Here is a 22,366-nt window from a genome sequence, read left to right on the forward strand (position 1 = left end):
CATCACTTACCATTGGCTGAGATGAATAGAGCTGTAGGGCTTCTTCAAGGTGGCATGCGACAAAATGATGTAGCTCTTCGTTTGGGGGTCTCCCAAAGTGTTATCAGTCAATTGTGGCGACTAAAACTGGCAGTCCAGCCGAACAACATCCAGAGCGAGGACGCGCTACAACTGCAGTTCAAGACCGATTTTTGGTCTTAACCGCAAGAAGACAACCGACAATCACAGCACCTGAGTTGGTTAACGTGTTGCAGCAGACGCACCAGGTAACCATTGGTCGTGATACTGTCAGAAATCGACTGCATGAAGCAGATCTCCACAACAGAAGGCCACTTAGATGTCCACCTTTGTCGAGACACAATCGCGGTAGAAGATTAGAGTGGTGTCAAGAACATCAAAACTGGGATGCAAATGATTGGGCCACAGTTTTGTTTACAGACGAATCCAGATTTGGATTTCATCCAGATTCTCGTCGAGTAAGACTGTGGAGACGACCTGGAAATAATGAACGTTTGAGACACGTCCAGGAAGTCCACACATACAGAGGTGGTACAGTAATGCTATGGGGCGGAATCATGATCGGCGGCAGAACCGATCTCGTTTTTCCAAATCGCTCCCTCACAGCTCGACAGTACCTCGACAACATTCTTCTACCTATCGTCCGTCCGTTTGCTGGTGCTGTTGGTGAAAACTTCCACCTAATGCACGATAATGCTCGTCCACATGTCGCGCGTCTAGTGACTGACTGGCTCACCAACGAAGGAGTTGATGTATTGCCATGGCCAGCACAATCACCGGACCTGAATCCCATCGAGCATGTGTGGGACATGCTTCAACGAAGAATTACTCCGCATACGGGGAACATTCACACAACGTGTCAATTGAGAGAACTTTTAATCGCTGAATGGGCAAATGTACCTCAACAAGACATTGACAATCTCATTTTGTCGATGCACGATAGATGTAGGGCCGTAATAAACCAGCGTGGAGGCCATACTTTGTACTGATTCCAATTTTTTTTGTATTATGATTTTTTTTCGGGGTGCCAAAGAAGAGCCATATTTTTTTTAGTTTTGCTTATATGCGCACTCAGTATTTTTGACCATTTAATAAATTTTGTTGTAAGTTACATTCGTTTAATAATCACCCGTCAACTTTATTTTCCCTAAAGCGATCTAAAAAAAAATTATTGCCATTTTTAAAAATGTCCCTAGACTTTTCCAATGTGTGTATTTGCTATTTTAAATTTCATCGGGTTCTCTGAACCTGCTATGAATTCAATCAAAAGGTATTTCAAAGATCGTTCACAGCTTGTAGTAACTTCGAAGGGAAAATAAAGCAGTGAATTTATTCAATTTGGAGTGCCTCAGGGATCTATACTTGAGCCCCTATTATTTTGTGTATACACTTGTGATCTAGTTTCTGTTGTAATACATTGTAATTTACATATGTATGCCGATGATACACAACTATTTCTATCATTTAACCCTAATGACGATGCTACTGCTAATCGAAAATTGAATGAAGATCGGACGTTTCAATTCGCATTTTTCATGATGATCTCCATGTAATAACTAACGGTTACATCCATCAATGTATTGCAAAATATCATTATTCCATTGATTATTAAGTAAATATTTTTACTTCGACTTGAAACATTCTATTTCACTAATAAGTTCTCATTAAACAGGTGTAGCATTTAAAATTCGAGCATTGAAAACATTTTTTTTTCTAGGACGTTGGTAAACATTCTGAATTTGGAATCAAAAAAAGAAATACGAGTATAATTCTATGGAGTGGAATTTTCACTTATGTTATTTAGGAGAGTATTGGTCAGGTGAAGAAATAATGATGAAAATTTTTCATTAACATTAATTTCGTGGCTTACCCTGTATATGAATGTTGAGCAAAAAATCATGAATAAAACGAATAATGGGCTGGATGAAAGCCTTTATTGTGAGGGCATAATACCTTAACCTTATGTCAACAGGGGATGTATAAAACACGCATCATTGTGCAATACAATGGACTGTCCTCGATGTCCTCTGTCCTCTGCAATAATAAAGGCCTTATACAAGCTTTTAGCAAAATGAGGGGGAGATTGGGAGATAATATACCGTGGCTGCTCCCTCTGAAATTGGCAAGCGAAATGGTCCTACGTACGAATACAAGTTAAATATTAGGATATTTCATAAATGGAACTATGATCGGTTATGGATTACCTTGATACCAGCGAAAAAATGTAATCAAGATGGAAGTGTTTTATTGAATGTTTCTAATCGAATCACTTAAAATGAATAAAAGGAAGACTAACATGTTATGGAATTCAGCATTGTTGGTGTTTTCCTTAGAATTAATTTTATGGGATGAACAGTCATCTTTTTTTTCTTCAGAAAAATTGAAATGCGGCTTAGATTTTGATTTAATTTTGATTTTGATTTTTGGATATATTGAAGAAGAAAGTAATAAAAATCATGAAATGAAACAAAAAAAAAATTATTGGCGCTCTGGGGCGACTTCATTGATTTCAGTGGCGTATTTGCTTTTTCAGCTGCAGGAAAACCCGGAAAAACCTGCCGCATCACATCATCTGAAGATCTTGATCTGCCAATGTCCTCTCTCTCATAAAACAAAATATGTGGTTTTCAGGCTCCATTAAAGTCAAGGCATCGCCAGAACACTTAGTGACACGACTATCGTCAAACCAGTCCATTTTGTCTTTGACCAATGCGTAATATTGACCAGTTTCAAAGCCAGAACGACAGTGAACAATGACTGCATGAAGATTATAATAGTGGTCTGCTAGATTGAAGTGTTCATCTATTTCGAACCTCAGTAAGAGTTTGGTGCTTCCGTCAGAGGTTGAGCCATGTTTGAAAATCATTAGTTTTACTATTAGATTGACAGGTGCCTAAGCTATACTTGTCTTCTTATGATAGTCAGTTAGTTTGGCGCATGTTTGGCAATACAATTGATCATCACCCGTTAAAAGTTCCATTTTCAGATGATTTAACAATAAGCTTTGCACGGACTGGTTATCAGTCATATTAGGAAATGCTAATTGAAGTTCCAGAAAATCACATAGGTTTTACTACCTCTTGAACATTTACTACAAAGTAAACAAGTGAGTATTTTTCCAGCAAAAGATCTACAAACACAAGATGAGATAGAGTGTACGGAATCATTCAATCCAGAGCGGTCAGGAGTATTGATTCTGACTTCTGTTATCCTAACGAATATCTAGTGGACTTCAAAGACTCCAGGAAATCGGTTGGTGGGAAAAATGATACATTTTTACGAAACTGCAACTGCATGAACAATTGTTTGAGTTTGGTGAATAAGTAGGAAACATTCTCGTTCTTGTTCATCGTTGAAGCCTCGTTCTTGAAATTATTCATTACTCGAATATAACTGTTCAAATGATTTTGCCGTTAAAAGACAATGAATCTGTTTTGTTTGTAATGTAATAAGATACATCAAATTCTTAATGTCGCATGATTAGAAACCTCTTCAACCTCGAGCGATATAGCTGAGCCAATATTTTTAAACGTTTATAAACAATTTCCATCCTAATTGTGTTACTTTTTGAATTTTTTTTAAAGTTTTCAGTAAAAAATGAAGCAGTTTATTTGAAAACTGTAAAATTTTGTAGATCTCATGCTTAGTCAGTTTTTATGTTGTTGCTTATGAAGAAACGGAATCGTATTAACTGAGTAACTTACTTATTGTCAACTAAACGTATTTATCAAAAATAGTGAAAAAATCGAATTCGTTATAGTTTGTTGATAAGTAGAATTTGGAACCTCTATTGAATAAGTCTATTGAAAACACTTTCGTCTTACCTGGACAAAAATGCTGATTCCGACGTGCGGTTAGCATCATCAGGAGATGGCATCAAGGAGATGACCACCTCCATCAGCTAGGTTTTTGTATGCGTTGACACAAATCATAATGAGGGTCATTAAATCAATTTCAAGTATTTTGTTCCCATTGTTATTTACTACCTAACTTAACCTTTTTTCTACCATAAATTACATAATAAGCTGTGAAACCGGTTTCATAGACCAGTCTAGTGTTGCTCATCACCTCACAGAAAACGCCCAGAGAATAAGTGAGGAATGAAAAGTGTTTCCAATAGATTCGTTTTAGTTTGTTATTGCTTGTTTGTTGTTGTTCATTACCAGATACGAAAGAGATTTATTCGACAGTTCTTAAAAACTGTTTTGCCCAATAAGTCAACAGGACCTGAAGATATCACATAGTTTTCAAAAGCTGTTTTTCAAAACTGTCACCGGTTTTCTGTACAGTTCTGCGTTCTATTACTAATTTCCCAATAAAAATCACTCTAAGCGAGAACAAACTGAACAATTTAGTTGCTTATATTAAAAAGGTTCCTGTAAGATTGTAACTGGTATACTCCAAAGAAGCAAAAACGCATCGTTTGAGAGTTTCCATTGTATCTGAATCATCATTATTTATTTGTGATACACTGTTTGGAACCTTTGGTGTTATCATGTGATCATCTTCAAGATTGGTGATTGAAACACGTGTCGAGGAGTTGGGATAATCTATATAATCTATGGGGCACACAATTTACTCCTCAATACGTGGGGATCAGTGCCAAAAACAGTGCCATTTGATGCTTCTCGATTTCATTAGCATTTGAGCAATTTCAAATGAAAATTATCTTATTAGTACTCCGTTATCTTTTCGTTACTTCTTGTAAAGGAGATTACAAAAATTATCTTTCAATCGTCCCGTCAAGAGTTGAAATTTTAGGTTCCTAGCGTTCAAGAAAATATCTGAAAATGCAAGGAAGCACCTGCCATCTATCTATACAATGATAGAGGTTCCAACATTCCTTTCAGGGGTCGTAACTCCAAGGTGAATGAGGTCTGTGATTTCAATTAGTTGATGGAATTTTGTTTCAAGCAGTGCTTTCTGATTATCAGAATAATATAAGTTATATAAACATATTATACATATTAGGAATTTACTGGCAGAAAAAGGTATCTAGGTGTTTTGTTGATGAACAATATTTTACTTATATGTAACATCAATTGCTCAGGGCACATGATTTTCGGACCCAATAATCACTTACCCCACGGTGTTGGGAGTGTTCGTTGCTTGATAATGCTGGCACGCCCTCCCGAATGTATCGAGGAATAGACCTGACCAGCTCATACTACGGTAAAAAATAATGAAAGAACTCAAGAACGGCTGGACTACTTTTATAGATTTTTGTGTTTTTATATTCGTTTTCATCGGAAATAAGATATTGAGTATTGAAATATGATAATTAAAAAAAAATAATGATAATAATTGTAAACATAGTAATAATAAAAGAACTCAAGAACAGCTGGAACAATTTTTATGTTTTTCGTCTTTTTGGATTTGTCTTCGTCTAAAAAAGAATAATAATTATTGAAAAAATGATATTTCATCAATTAAAATAATAATAAGAACTCAAGAACGGCTGGATCAATTTTTATGATTTTTGTGTTTTTTGATTTGTCTTCACCGGAAATAGAGTAATAAGTATTAAAATATGATAATTCATCAATAAAAATAATAATAATTAAAGAGGCAAAACATCAGTAATGATAGTGACGTGTTATAATAAAACGCAACTGATAGCTTACATGTATATCACAGGGTGCTTTACTGAAGAGAACACTTTTACTATCAATTCATATTCATTTTATTATATGCCAATACCATTTATTTTATTATACCTAATAAATTTGTATCAATTTTAATATCCTAAATTCTCTGGGTCCGCAAGTAATACACTCGATCAACAAAAACATTGTTTTCTTGCATATGGTATTCACTAATCAAATTGAATCGGAAATTAAGTATCGTAATGATGCCAATTGGACTGAGACGTTCATATGAAAAAAAAAATGTTAACAGAAAAGTTAATTTCTGCTATTTCCGTACCATAGTATTAACAATAGTGAAATCACATTCAAAAAAATCAGTTTCAATTTCTGATGATTTCAAATTCAATGACTTTTAACACACATTTTCCAGTATAATTGGGCGACATAATTTTTCTGAAGCAGTCTATGCAAAGTCATTAGGAAGAATTTACTGAAACACACTGCAGAGAACATAAATCGTCTGCATATACTTGTAATGAGATGCGGTCAAGAAGAAAATCCATTCCCGTTCTGCCGAGGCAATGAAGAAAGGTATCGAAAAAGATAACGAGATAATTGATGGACTAATAGCTGTTGCGTGTTACAGTGAACTTTTGACATGCTGTATTTGACACATCAACACTTCTCATGCTATTCACATAACTGCATAAAATCGGGGCGTTCCTTGCCAACTAATGACAGGCCTTGACAAACCGCATCTGATCACAATTACAACGGTGCGGCACTATGTAAAATTGGTGAGGTGATTTAAAAGTTGCCTTGGGACGTTAATCAGAAATGACCGTTTTGGAGGTTCGTCAAAAATGACTGTGTTAATTTTTCACTTACGGTGTTCCAGAGTTTAATAGACTAAAAGAACCTTGTAATCCTGGCGACTGTTCTGGTCTTTAGATACTTTTTAGTATACTTTGAGTCTTGATTTTATTTTTTCTAGAAACGATTACGAACTGAAATATATAGAATTTATTGTAGGAGGAAACCGATTCAACTATTATTAGTTCAAAGATATGTTCTCATTCACCGGAGCCCTGGATATTATTTTTGCTCAACTTCAAAAGCTCTTGAAGTAGGTTCGTAACTTCAAGAATAATGACAGAGTATCCGAAATAAATCTTGATGAGCAGTGTTTTTGCTGTACCCATAGTTACCGTGTTTAATATTCATTGTTATGTGACCTCTAGAAAGTGATGTTTTACAATCATTAAAGTTTGCAAGAACTTTTCAATTTGACGAGTTGACTTCTAAAGTTTCGGCGGATCAAATGATTTGCACACACTTGAAGTTCCTTCAAGAATAGAAACCAATGGATCCTTTAATATATGCCAAGCCACTGGAAACGTCGAATATTACTTTAGAATTAGTTCTTAATCAAGGTTAAGAAATGCTAATGAAAAACAGGAACATGTAGGGTTTCTGGTTGAATATTAGAATAGAAGATTGAGATATTTTAATTGAAAACAAGTTGTTTTCTAATCGAAGTGTTTGTAAATATTGATTCAGATTCAAGAAATATGATTTTTTAAGTGCAAATACATGAAGTGCAAATACATGGATAAGATTTTTTCATCAGTTTCATTTATGTGATATTTTCAGGAAAGAAACGTTTTTGCTTTCTACTTTCTCCATGCAAAAAAATGTCGAAATCTTTCAAATTAACGAAGAAAGCAATTAATTTCAAATTGAAATCTTCACAAAGAAGTGTAGATCAGGCAAAGAAGTAACTTTCAGAGACAAACTGGAAGAAAAAGCCCTATCGAAGCAACTGCTTTCAAATAAAATTTGAATTACAGGAAAGAAAAACAAATACTTTTATATGAACATTTAATTATATATGCAGTTTTTACCCCAAACATTCGTCATGGAATTGAGTCAGATATCATTCACAGGATTGCTACACAATATAGGATATGGAAGAGGTAAAATTTTACTTGCCTGGAACACTGTCATCCTCAATTTCGGAACGAAACACTTGCCCTATTGATTCGTCAGCACCAATCTGTATAACACTCAATTCGTTCATACAATTACGCGACTTTGTCATGAATGAGCTTAATCTACTCATGTCATCGATGACAATATGTAATGACATTCATTCGTTCATTTGATTTTATTCCAGGAATTTTGTTTGAATTGAAAGGTGTATATTTTTGGGAGAGATGATTTTTTGGGAAAGAAAGTAGAAAAGAAGTGGAAAGCCTTTTTTCCTCAAAAATCAATTTATCCTAAAAATATACCCCTTTCAATTTATATAATATTTTAGTTAATTGTAGCGTTTATTAAGACAATAAAGATTTTCCAAATCTCAGTAGAGGGGAGTTTTTTTCCGAACCCAGTAATTTCGTATTCAATATTCTGATAATGGTTTTAAGATTTCCAAGTCAAAGTTGAAGTAGGTTTCCGATATGTTATTAGGTAGATATGCTATAGGTTTTATTTTGAAAATATATACAATCAAGCAGATATATTTATCAAAATTTTGACTCTAACATGAATGACACTGTACTATTTTATAACAAGTTGTAGCCCAATCTCACGGATTCGTGAAAATGTGTTGCTGCATTTAGTAACTGCAGCTTCAACAGATCGTTGCCCTGTTTTCTACAGCGGTAACTGTGTAATTAAAACATAATTAGAAGCTGTGTGCGCAAAAAACGCAACAGTTAATCAGGTATGTTCCGACACTGTCAGCTGCACAGCGCTCTTTGTGATCGACGAAAACAAAGACGGTAGAAAAGTGTATCGTTTCATGGACCCTCCTCTCGCCAATCTCTCGCCGCTGCCGCTGCTGCCTCCATCCTGAATGTTGTTGCAACCCTTTAGTAATTTATTCGGAAACAGCACCCTTTTGTTGTTGATTTTTCTGGTGTCCATCAGTATTTTGGTTGTATAACAAACTCAGTTTTGTGAAACACCTAATAATCAGTGAGTTAAGCAAATGAAATAGGTATTTGGCAACTGAAGAATTGTTTTTCTGTTCCAGACAATATTTGATGATATGAGTACCATAATTGGATAACAAAGATTCGTACATGGAGGCACAATCGCCGCCTCCCCGTTCGTGACATTTATATTTTGTATAGTTTCAGATATATTTGGGAAATATGGGGTCTGAGCGCAATCCTAATGTTTTTTCATAGGAACGCAAACACTTATACTTCATTGTGAATATTTTACACTATAATTGAAAATTCAGTCACAAATTCTCGAAACAATGCATGTAATTTTTGAGAAAAATAGGTTTTGGCTTTCGACTTCTCCACCTCTATACAAAAAATGTGGGAAACTTTCAGAAGAAGGAAAAAATATACCCCCTTTCAGTTCAAACTGATGTTTTCGAAGTTGACAATGACAAATGTGCCATAAGAAGGACCAGCCCTAAAGGGCAAAATAGGGCCTGGAAAAACCTGGATGTACGTTTTCATTTATATCTAGCCAAAATATCGAGTTTAATGTTGGGAATGTCAGAAGTGACTAAATTGTTCTAGGAAGGTCTAATTCCCCTTTCAACCGCTTAGAGGTGAAATTTTTAAAAACCTTTCATATTCCCTACTTTAATGCACAAATGTATAAAATTTGAACATTCTAGGGCTGGGCGTTGTTGAATGAGTATTTTTTGCAATATGGAAAAGAATCAATGAATTATTTGCAAACCTAAGACTGTCAAATTTTGAAAATGTTGTTATGAAAAACTAGCATAAACTCACTTACTTACTCACCATACGTGTAGCCTGTTATTTCTCAGATTGGTATGTTAAAAACATATAACCCCCCAAATTTTGAAAAGGCAAATTGAATATTTCAAAATTTGGGAAGCCGACACCTTTTGCTGATAGGCTGCTCAGTTTGATACGGGAGGGTGTGAGTAAGTTCAACACAGGTCTGATTAATATCTATTACTGATTCTTTTACTATTAATCAAATAAACCATGAGTTCACTTGACTAATATTCTGGTATTTGGGCGCCAGGTTGCAAAAGGCAAAACCAAAGAGAACGATATAACTTGTACCTAGCTTGGATTGGAAGGCAAAATAAATATAAAAAACAATTAACAACTTTATTTCCTTTTGACAATATGGCTAAAAGCCGGAAATATATGTATAAAGATGTTGATATAATATATAATGATGATGCAACCGTGTTAGGAATCACACGTTAAAAGGTAAATGTTAATTTTTTTTATTGTTTTTTATTATTTAACACTTTTTATTTTTCAGAAATGAATGGATTTTTTTTATTTTACCAGCTTGGATCTTCTTTAATACCTTAAAATGATTGCTTCAAAAATAAAAAAAAATCCAGGTTTCTATTTCTAAAATTATCAAGGTTTTCATGTGAATCTTCAACTCGTAAAAAAATTGCGTAATTGAGTATAATTCGGACTAAAATTGTGATGAAATCCTTATGTCAGCTCATAATTGTTTATTCAACTATTCACCGAGTTCCTTCTTTTTTATTCTTTAATATTCATATTCAATGGGTTTTAATAGTGTTAGTTAATCCGTGTTAGGAATCACACGGTAAAAGGTAAGACCTCGTTAGTCCTCAGCTCGCACAAGTTTCTCAACTTCTGAGAGTTGTCGTTCGTATGGGGGCGACAGCTGATTAACGGAAAAACAGATTTTAAACAGATTTTTAAACAGATAAAAAAATGAATTGTATCAAGATGGAGTAGTAGAAAGCCAAAAACTTTCTTTCTCAATAAAAAAAACATAATGTAATAATAGTAAAAAAAAATCAGAATATTTACAGTTGATCTGTTGTTCTCCCATTCTGTTTCGCTGGTTGTAGGGAATACCTGGGGTGGCTGATGAGTAGTTAGTCCTGAAGAGGGCTGTAGAGACTTGTAACCATCTGATCTGGCTGCAGATGGATTTAGAGCTCACGTTGGAGTGCCTCTTTGATTAGGTTAGATATGGAACCTCCTGCTTGTACCAGTCCTTTACCCAGTACACGGTTTCTCGATATCATGCGAAACAATGAAATGAATCAGATACAATCATACAATGATGGGAAAACAAAGATATCCTTAGAATCTGAATACCATATTCTGAATTTAAAAAAAAATCCAATGGACATTCAGTTACATCAAAAGGTAATGAATCTTAAAACTAGAAAAATAAAGGAAATAATAGTTTGATATTAATCAACAAATTGACAACTAATCCAAGAAAATATCAAAAGTAAGTTCTAAATTAAATACAAATAGAAATGGACAACAATCTTTGATAGCTTGTCAATATACTTTAAAGGTAATGAGAACAAAATATATTGATTTTAATTAATGAAGGGTGGCAAATCCTAACTAAAATATGCCAGGAAAATAACAAAGCAAAAGTGAATATAGACAGAAGGTTGACCTTCTAAGAAGTTAATTCAGATAGAGTGGAGTATTCTTGATAAGATAAATCTGAATATAAGGATAGAATATCAGTCAAATACTAGGGAACAAATCAGGCCAAAGAAACAAATTCTCTGTTCACATTTATTTCTCAAAGAGAAATTAATTTGACCAAAAATAGATCATACAGAAAATGAATGCTTACCTGTGGAATTGTCCTGGAATGGTACTGCCTGAATGTCACAAAGCAATCAACTTCAACTCTCCTGTCCACTTCAAACGTCCTAGTACTAATGATAATCTCACTGCAGCAACAGGTAGCTCGAGAATTGTATTTATCAGGAATAAAATACCAATTATCTGGTATCTTAAATTTTACTAAGCGTAGATACTGATTTGTTTTAACAATTCAAAGATGAAGGAGGTATGCAAACAGATTCTTCACTATCTGTGGGTATTTACAGCAAATTCAATTTTTAGAAAAAAATATCACCACGGTAATCTGACGTGATTTAGAAGAAACTCTGTGATCTCACTGTATTGAGAGGATGATTTGAGATTACGAGAATGAAGAGAAATTAATCGTCTAACCTTAAAAAATTGCAAGATGCAGAATTTCTCCTTAGAACAATTGTAGCTAAAAATATATCAGGAAATAGGTAATTTAGTGAATTAGCAACCTTTGCAAGGCTCTAAATTTCATCAATGACTGAATAAAAGCCAGTATAAAATAAATTGAAAGGTATAACCTCCAGTCACATGCATTGTAATTATCATAAATTGAGTAATTAAAATGATTTCTATGACTTAATAGCAAAATCCAGGAAAGGCAACAGGTATACTCAAACAGATCTCATCAAATTTACTATGAATAAAGATAATATCAAACAAAAGGTCAACACGTATCAGATATCAACCGTTCTCGTCAAACGCTGGGAAGGAAGAGAGTATTTCTATCGTTTCCGTCGAAAACGAATTCCTTTGGTCTTTGGGTTTTTTTACAGATCCCGCCGGCAGTGACTATTAAACCGTTTATGGAGAATAAAGATGATCGAAATTGTGGTGATTAAACTATTGGTATTATAGGTAGCATTAAGAATATATAAATTTAACGAAATTTTCGTTACAAACAAGAACGCGAAATAGAAAGAAACACTGAGCGTGGAATCGTCCACCAATTTTGAATCGTAATCGTAAGCAGTTGGATCTTTAATCCAAGCAGTGACAACATTCTATTATTATAGTATTTTGTGGAGGACAAAACACAAACACTACAGGAGAATCCTTGAACCGCTCCCAGAGCCGTGCCTGTGCGAAAGTAGCGATTCACATTGGATTTGAAGTGCTAGAGATCAAATCCATTTGGAAAAACGTTCTCAGGAAGTTTTTTCCACATAAACACAGTTCTCCAGATGAAAAGTTGTTAAACAGTGAAGTTTGAGGTGAACATACGATAGAAGGTCGCCTGTTGATCTTTGTTTCCGATCGCTGAAAATGTCTTCCAAATATTTGAAGATATGGTGGTTGACGATTTTCTCCACGATTTTTAATATTACTGATAGCAAAGCGACAGGTCTATAGTTATTTTGGAAGAGTTTTCTTGCCTTTTTGGGAACGCGAGCAATCTTCCAACAAGAAGGGAAAACCCCTTTCTTATTAGATAGGTTGAAAAGTCTGCAAAATACTGGTGCGAGTTTATTTACAATATACACAAGTAGTAGAAAGTCAAAAACTTTCTTTCCCAAAAATTAATCACTTCTAAAAATATAACCCCTTCAATTCAAATATACACAACTTATAATATCCTTGTGCATGCATCGTAATTTTGTAGTAGTAACAAACGAAAAATAAAATATTGAAATCAGGAACAAGGTTAGTTCTATCCGATCTTTCAAGTTTTTCCTTCAATTGGAAATTCGAAATTTGCTCGATGAAATTTGATGGAATCGGTGTTGAATGGAATGGATTTGGCGTTTCCTGGCGTAAACAGGGCCCGTCGAAAAGCTCAACCTGTTAAGAAAATTCGTAAAGTGTTCTCGATTGCATCGGGGGATCAAACGACTACATAATAACTTCATCTGAACATGGGCGGACCCCGGATTCGAGGGAATCCGGAACACTCCCGTAGCCAGAGACGCATCGACCGGAGCCATTGGTCCAGCCTCTTTTGGCACATGCGTGTCGAGGGAGTTGCCTTCATCGTCGGAATTCTCTTACCTTATATTTTCGGTCTCGTATGCCTATGCTGCATATCTTCCCCATGTTATGGTTTGCAGTACAATCGAGATTCGAAAAGTCCCATCGATTTTGTTTGTTGCCTGCTGTTTCGATTAGTGCTCATGCATATATACGCCGAAGAAACGAGTGAGCTTGCGTGTTTGGATGCAAGTTTACGTGGTAATGTGTATCTGGTAGCAGCCGAACCACTTCGGGAATAAGAATATGCACGCTCTATCGGTGATAGACGTACTTATGCATTTTGGGTTGTGTGAAAAAATGAATCTAAATATTTTTGAAAAAATTCATCATCGAAGATGTTTTTTTTGAGCTGATAGTTATAACAGAATTATTCTTCGACTATAACTTTCTTCTTAACTACGACATAATTAAATTATACAGGATGTCATACAATGTCTCACAGACAGTACCTCCATGTTTTTGAAATGAGAGTAAGATGACAAGGAAATAATTGTAAAGAAGATCAAATTATCTGTAACAAGAATAGAGCTTCAGAGTTGAAGCTGCTATTAGTAATCACCAGCATCGATAACACAACTGCACTCTCTTTTCAAATGGTGACCTTTGAAACAAGATTCTATTTTGGTGAATGCCAATATGGATTTTCGAAAAATAAATTCACAACTCAGGCTGCTTACAAGATGGTGAATGATATACTGGAGGGTCTTGATCAGTGCAAACACACTTCCTTGACTTAATGCGACTTAACCTTTGGTTAAGTCACATTAAGTTAATTGTTGATTGTTGTTGATTGATCACATGTCAAATTTGATATTGAAACGGTATAACGTGGAGTACCACAGGGTTCAGTACTTGGAATTTTTTTATTTATTGTGTAGGTACATGAACGACTTACGTCAGAGTATTACACCAACACAATGTATTATATTTGCTGATGACATCAATCTTGTGAAATCGGATAAGTCACACATCGATTTCATTCGAGCTGTTGGCGAGAACAAAAGCTTAGTCAAAAACAGGTTCACACAGAATAAACTCAAGTTAAATGAAAGTGAAACACATAATTTAGTTGTCTCCTCAAACCCCTCTATCAGGACAGGCAAAATATATTTTTTTTTGTATAACCATCGACGATGGGTTGAACTGGTCCACCCACATAGATTATGTACTTAGTATAAGCTCTTTAGAGAGTTATTAGTTCTAAGACAACTCAAACCAGTAACCATTTCTAAATGTATTAAAAATTTCTTAATTCTCTTCATTTCATTCTATACTATCATATGTCATATGGGGCAACTCAAGTAATGCAATAATGGTATTCCGATATCAGAAAAAAGCTATTCGAGCAAATGTAGGATACATAGATCACTGTCATCAACACTCTATTCTTGGTAGTATGCCGGTGCCTTCATTATAGATATATATCGTTTCGTTAGAGATACATAAAAATATCAACAAATTCAAGAAACACTTCGATACAATACAATATATATAATATCAATATAATACAAGATCTGCAGATCTGCAGACTAGTTGTTAGCAACAACAATTCTCTGAACCTAAATTTATATATTTTCGATAAATCAGTGAGAAGATTGAAATTTGATAAATTCAAAACAATCATCAAAAAGTTTCTCCTCGAAAAATGTTTTTACAATATAATGGAATATTTAAACCAAGCAAATTTAATAAAATACCCATAATATATTATCTTCTAGTATCGAATGATTATTTGTTCAGCCATTAATTATTTTCGAATAATAATTTCAACGTGTTATTTATAATTCTTTTTATGTGTTTAACAATTTATTTTCATCCCAATATTTTTTTGATGTACTGTAAACCTGCCATAAATGTATTCATACGTAACGTGGTTGAATAAAACTCTAGTCTACTCGTAATAAACGATACACCACTTAATTATGAATTTGGCCATATGCGGTTTATTATTTTTATCTCATGATTTTGTAGAATCAAGGATAACTTGATTATGATATACAACTTTATTGTAGTAAGAAAATAATACAGATAGTCGACATTCACAAATAAATCTACATGGTAGTAGTGGAGCATATGTCATGTTTGTTTTCCCCACAAGTCCAACATATCTCGTAGCAGCACAAAACTGCTCTTGTATAGACAGCTCGAAGAACTATCAATTCGAGTATGCGACGACATCTATAATTTTGGTCTGCAGACCTTCCCCACAATAAATCTAGAGGGATTGAATCTGGTGAGCGCGCGGCCTTCTGAATCTTGGGAAAACTCTCTCGTTATCATCGTGCCGCCTGACGAAGATTTTTCTGAGAATCTTCATAAACTTAGGTGTGAAGGTAAAATATATCCTCCTATATATTTTTCAACCTCCAGTAAATAACATTTACAGAATACCATATACAAAATAAAGTGGCACATTAGTTATTATAAAAACGTGAAAAGTTATTTGAAAACAAGTTGCGGTTAGGTTCTTGACGATGGTGGCGACTATACTATAATTCCAAAATAGTATGCACTAAATTCTCAGAAATGACTGAAGTTTTTCCTTAATCTGTCTCTTGCAGTGGCTTATGGAAATTATAATAAACAGATGAGGAAAAATGAATGGATTTTTTTAATTTTTCCAGCTTGGATCTTCTTTAATACCTTCAAATGATAACTTCAAAAATGAAAAGAAATCCAGGTTTCTATTTCTAAAATTATCAAGGTTTTTGATGTGAATCTTCAACTCGTAAAAAAATTGAGTAATTCAGTATAATACGGACTAAAATTGTGATGGAAACCGTATGTCAGCTCATAATTGTTTATTCAACTATCCACTAAGTTCTTTTTTTATTCTTCAATATTCATATTCAATGGGTTTTAATACAAGACGAAGTCAAAACTACGTTTTCTTTTATAAGTTACTACTTAAAGTGTATGGTGGAATATTTCTATTTCGTATTCATTTTATTGTTGTGAATCATGCCTTAAAGAAAATAACGCCGGCCGCCACTGGTAGCCATAAACCAATTGTGACGTAGCTAAGAGCGCGCGAGTGTTCGATGTTCGCTGCTAATCCAGACGTGGCGTTGCTTCGAGAATAATGCTACCGGCTTCGATGAAATTTCGAGGAATTTTCCAGCGCCATCAATTGCCATATATAAGCGCCATCCACTCGCCCATCGAGACAGTCAAGTGGAAGTGACAGTGCAGTATGCGGAGCGATCTAGTAAGGCGATAGACATTTGAATAATAGTTGAAGTTTAAGTTGAAGTGTTTTGTTGTATTAGAAGTGAAATAAAGTTAAGGTTGATTATTATACAATGTAGTCAATAATTAGTAAACTCACGGGAAAAAACTTAACAATATATTCATAAATAGTTTTTACAATTGGTATCACGATTTTTATCTCAAGTATACATGAACATGATAAACATCTTAGACTGAACGACTAACTCGAAAGGATTTTGCACTAATTTTATGAAAACTGAAATGTTCTTTAGAATATACTCTAATCACCATCTCTAACCTGTAACCACCAGCCACAACAAACGTTGGGTGAGAGGGCACGACGTATCTGTGCACCTGAGGAACTCAGTTACCTGAAAAATGCCTTCGAAGGGAATAGGTACCTACAGAAAAGGAAAATTCCAGCGGACCATACGACCCGAACACGACGTGAATTTAGGCCAACAAAAAATATCAGACCAAGTCTGAGGTCAACTATAAGGACCCTAGAGAACCTTTAGCAACACCGGTTATACCGTATTCCTTGTAGCTGCAGGTCGGTTTACAGAAGTGTAGGTAGGAAAAGAAGTGTAGGTACCCGTATCTCTGAACACAAAAGAAATTGTCGCCACAGACAAACCGACGAATTTGCCATATTTTTTATGGCAAAACACAATCACTACAAGAAAATCCGTAAAGCGCTCTAAGAGCGGTGCCTGTGCGAACTGAAGGTATTTATAGAAGAGAGACAAATCCCCAACCTTTCTTCGATGTTCCAGACTATCAAGGTTGCAAGTGATGTTCGTGTCTCCAATCAGAAGGATGGCTCTTTTCTGGATAGAATCAAACAGCTTCACGATATGCTTAGGGGCGGAGCTTCATACAATTCTCCAAAGAAGGTCTGATCTGAGCTTTATAAAGCATCAGAAGTTGCGGAGGTGTGTACCGTTTTCTGGTTCAGAACAGTGTTACAAGCTTTTGAGAAGCAACCTTTGCAATTCCAGCGACATGGTTGTGCCAAGACATATTGGTGTCCATTTTAACCCCCAACAAACTTTGCGAAACAAAGAAGGCACTCACATTATCCCATTCGAAGATACAGTAGTACTCAATAAAACTCAAAATAACTCTCCAAGAGTATATAGAGAGGCAATAGAAATTTAAAAACACAGGGATGATTTCAATAGAAAACAAGTGGCAATGAACATTAATAAAATCTGGCCACCTATCCTTATAGATACACAAACGAGAATCCAATTAAGAGAAATCAAGCCACGCCCACTAGAATCAAATACTAGCATTGTAGTTCTGCGTTCGAAGCAACGGAAACAACTCGAACGTCAATTCGGGCACTGCGACCGTTTTCACATCGCATTCGATAATGTTTAGCGCAGTAGTAGACGAAACGTCAGGCATAAAAACCTGCAGACTACGGCCAAAAGTCCGAAAAATCACTTTCACACAGATATCCATCTTTCCAGAGTGTCTACATACAGTAATTGTTGATTTCAACATGTGCACGTGAGAGTTTGAACCTCTCAGGTGCACATGTATAACTGACCTTGATTTTTAACAAATTCTAATCATAGGTACTTTTTAAATGATTAATTAACCTTCATGACCTCATCGTTTCAATACAATGAGTTTCTCTCAAGGTCTGGGCCTAATCAGCTTTTCAAAAAGTTTCAGCCAATTCAATCAGGTTTTTTTTGTTATGCCACAGTCTTTTTATTCATTTTTTTTTCTTAGCTTCTACCTGATAAAATACTTTTGTTCAAATCAATAGTTTCTGAAATTGTTGAAACTGAACCAGTATTTTTCCACAACTCTCAATAATTTTACTATCAAATCTACATCACGTCTTCTATATTATTGTCTACCTGAACTGAACTACTACCAAGTCCGCCAAGCAGCAAGAAATAAACTGATTAGGATAATTAATTACTTGCAGATTAAAACTACTTAGCCTTAATTACTCGTATTATGTTCACCTCTTTTTTTCATAACCGTGAGACGGTCCATTTTACACTTAGAGGGCATCGTTAACCGAGAACAATTTACTTGCTACATTTTTTTCCAGATTACAGTATACTTATCCGCCAACAAGAATTGTAATGAATCATGATTTATTGTATTGAATTATACTTTATGGAATAGGTTTGTTCAAGTTACATTATTATACTATTTTACTATAGTTTACTATAGGAAGTAATTATAAAATTAAAATTTGTCCTGAATCAATTGATTTTCGTGTGCCTAATATAGGCTACAGCAGACTTTTGTGTGTGCGATGTGTTAGAATTGAAGTTATTTTGTACTTTTGCCTTTACTATATTTTGTGATATATTTTACTCGACAGTTTTTTATGAAGCATAATTTATTATCAAAAAATAAGTCGAAAAATAATTCAGCTGTCAATAAAGAAACGAAAAAGTCTCCATATCACTTTGAGTACCAATATCTGAATGTTGGAGGAACTTGTGTTGAAAATTTGAATTGACAATCCAATTTGAATTACCAATCCAATTCTATGAAAATGTGGAAACGCTTGACGCATGACATCTGAACTTCAAATGAATTAAAGCAGTGAAAATTTTGAATTTTAAATGAAGGGATATTTTGTAATCAATTATCAGCCATTCCTGCTTATAGTCAAAGGAGAAAAGGATTGTTCAAAATATTCTGTGTAAAATTTGAACTAGTGGAAACATAAAGTTACTGAACGGTTTAATAACACTTTCAAAATACAAATGAAATTATAAAACAACAACAAAAATCAATTGGAGCTCCGGGGCGACTTCATTGACTCCAGTGGCGCATTTACTTTTTCAGCTGTAGGAAAACCCGGAAAAACCTGCAGCACCACATCATTATTTCATTGAGATGTAAAATGTATTCAAAATTCAGTCCTCTGGATATGTAGGTAAACAAACCTATTTTTAAAAACCAATACCATTGCAAAATTTGTGTTTCGATTGATATTTGCAGTTTGTCAAATTGTAGATTTGTAACTGGTCAGTATCTTCGTGAATTTCTGTGCATCTTGTCAAATATTCCATTAGTACTTCATGCCGAGGGAACATCATTTTCTCCTTTAAGATATTCTCTATAGTACAGATAGGATGGATCAAATTATAACCCATTTTTATTTTTGACACTCCTTGATGTAAATAAAAAACCCTTTTCACCTGCATCAAGTTACCGAAAACTTTCATCTGTACTTTTATATACACTTGCGTTTATAGTGTGGCTGAAGCTTGATATTCTGTTTTTGTTTCAGGCCGGAAAGATGGGACTCGGACCGACAGGTCACATGCCATTTTTCTGTCACAACGGAGACCCGCTGTCCCAGCCCCCACCCGCGCACATGGGAATACCACCGTATCAGCTCGACAGCAAGGGCGCGGCATCCATGGGTGAGTACGGGGGCTCACCCCAGCCGCAGCCCCTCAGCCCCGCCGAATGGAGACGCCTCGGGCCGCTGCTCGCCGCCACAGGTACCCACTGATGTGTCGCCTTTGTGAAAGCGGCGATTTTTTAGTGGTGGAGGGCAGTAGCCTGTAGTTTTTTATTCTTACAAAATATGTTTCAGAATTGGCGACTCGAAAAAAATTCAAATTTAATTACGAATTTTAATAATATTTAGAAAAGCTGCAAGCTATTTTTTGTTCATTTCATTAGTTCGGACTTTCGTTGTCTAACATGATATAAGTTGACTTGATACCTTCGGTTTCATACTATGACTACTTTCAATCCCGACAAAAGATACTGATACGGTAATCATGAACAGCTTGGTCTGACTCTGATCAAGAAGTACAATCGATAAAAGAATTTTGGCTCAAATAGATTCTGCAAAGTTTGACAACCACATATTCACTAGTGATGGTACCAGTAACGGTATCGCAAGAGGAATTCTTATTCCATCTGCCGTTGCTTCCGCTTGCATGAATCTCAATACATTGTTCACCATTTCTGTGCTTTGTCTACTGATAACCTTGTTGTTCATTTCACTGTTCGGAGGTATTTTCAAATCGACAAATAACTCGCAGTTCACCGCAAAGAATAATTTCTCCACTTACCGAACTAACAAGATGTTCGCTACACGAGTTCCTCGATGTTAATGAGCTCTCGCCCCACTCTGTCGGCTGATCTACTGCGCATCCAATATTCAGAGGCACGGCTAGATTTGCCAAGTTTCAATAACCCTTCAGTTCGTGAGCAGGGCCGCAGTTTCTCTATTCGCTACAATATTTTTTGTTCAATTTTATATTTGTGTAATGGACCTATTTTTCGAATATTTACTGATTGATACTCCTCTTAACTTGATCCTTTCATAAATATAATTATTTTGTAAAACACAAGCATTAGTAAATTTTTATTGCATCAACCCTTCATTTCATTCAATGGATTATTTCTGTATTTTCAATGAAATTATCAACTTGTATACAATTCTCAAGAGAATTTTTTGTTTTACTATTGATTGAGTGATATTATTTGATCGATCGAAGTTTGTTTTGTGAAGTGAAGCAAAAAAATACGTTTCAAACTGAATTAGAGGTTGGTTATCGGTGACGATTTTAGATACAAACACTTAGAACGTGAAGTAAATTGGTTTCGAATTAGTTTCCACTATTCCATGACTCTACTAAAGTTTGATAAAAATATAATGCTCTGTCTATCTATCTATGTTATCAGCTGACAATGGAGATATAATTTTGAAATTTTTGGTAAACAATGCGATCATGGATACAAATACTAGTTGATTAAAGAGTCTAATGTCTAATACATGTATGTATAAGTTTGAAAATGTCCTTATAGGACGAAACTGCAGTAGCGTTAGTTACAAATAAAAGTGATAAAAGACATGGAAAGTTTCGAAAAAATACTGGTTTTTAATTTAAAACTCATCTGGGTTCTTATGTTAACTCGCAACAAGCAAAAATTAAGTAATTGGCCAAAATATGGTGAATGGGAAAATTGCCGTGGTCTTCTGTAGTTGAAGTCTCCAAACGTTTCGATTGCAACTGCGGCAGTCATCTCCAGTACTTCCCGCGCGGTTTGGCGCTTTTCAATGCTGTGCATTGAAAAGCGCTGTTCAAGTTCTCTTGATGATCGCGTATTTCTATGGCTTCTAAATACTAGCTTAAAAATTAATCCATTTACTTAAAAATTATTTACCGATAAATCAATGTTTATTCTTTTGTGTAGATAATACTCATTCATTTTTCTTGAATATTCATATTTGTATATTTTTTGTGATAAAGTATTTGATCAGGAAGTAGGATATTTTTGGGAGAAAATTCGTGATCTTTAAGATTATTTGGTTATATTTCAGATATCTCCATTAGTTTATAAGATATTTGCAAAAACTAAACCACTTATTTTAATCATCGTTTAAACTTTTGTCAATTATTTTTCAACGGCCTCATGAAGTTTACAAATTCCAGACACCTTGATCATATATCTCGATGTTAAAGGTCAGGTTTTCGTTAAAATAGCACTTGTGAACCAAACTAGCATCGCCACTTCGGTCAATTATTTTGCCATAGCAGTTATTGGAGAAGTAGCATGGTGGACTAACAAATAGCAGGTTGACAGAGCAATACCAGTACATGTTTTTTACTTCATTGTAGAAATAATTATATGCAACATAACATACCAGTTTTGTTCTTAAATTTGCAACATCCTTTCTAGGACAGCAACATGACATGTTGCTGTCTGACATTAATACACATATAGTTATTGTTTTTCTACTCGATAGTGCTACATAAATTTCGTTGTCATGCTATATTTTAAAATCTGACATTCGAGGACAGAGACTTGTTACAGTCGTTTAAAATTATGTTTTTTTCGACGATTGTAATCGTCTGCTAGAGGAAAGGCTAACAGTAATACAAGTAGCACAGTTAAATTGGTCTGGAGCGGTAGCAGTCCATGTTAGGTATTGAAGTGGTG

The 22,366-nt window shown here is 34.8% G+C and overlaps 1 protein-coding gene across 10 annotated transcripts in view; it reads left to right on the forward strand.

The window, feature by feature from the left end:
* pan (transcription factor pangolin) overlaps nucleotides 1–22,366 on the forward strand; it is a 307,410-nt gene that overhangs the window by 232,428 nt on the left and 52,616 nt on the right. For 8 of the 10 annotated variants that reach the window (XM_074178976.1, XM_074178978.1, XM_074178974.1 and 5 more), the window contains one exon: nucleotides 19,692–19,908. In XM_074178976.1, the coding sequence (XP_074035077.1) occupies nucleotides 19,692–19,908 (217 nt within the window). Of the gene's footprint in view, nucleotides 1–18,977; nucleotides 19,335–19,691; nucleotides 19,909–22,366 lie in introns of those variants that run through there. The other 2 variants (XM_074178972.1, XM_074178969.1) reach the window with 2 other exon arrangements.

This window comes from Leptinotarsa decemlineata, unplaced genomic scaffold (genome assembly GCF_025532065.1).
Source record: "Leptinotarsa decemlineata unplaced genomic scaffold, Ldec_3_MD MMD2_tig00004307_RagTag_RagTag, whole genome shotgun sequence".
NCBI lineage: Eukaryota > Metazoa > Arthropoda > Insecta > Coleoptera > Chrysomelidae > Leptinotarsa > Leptinotarsa decemlineata.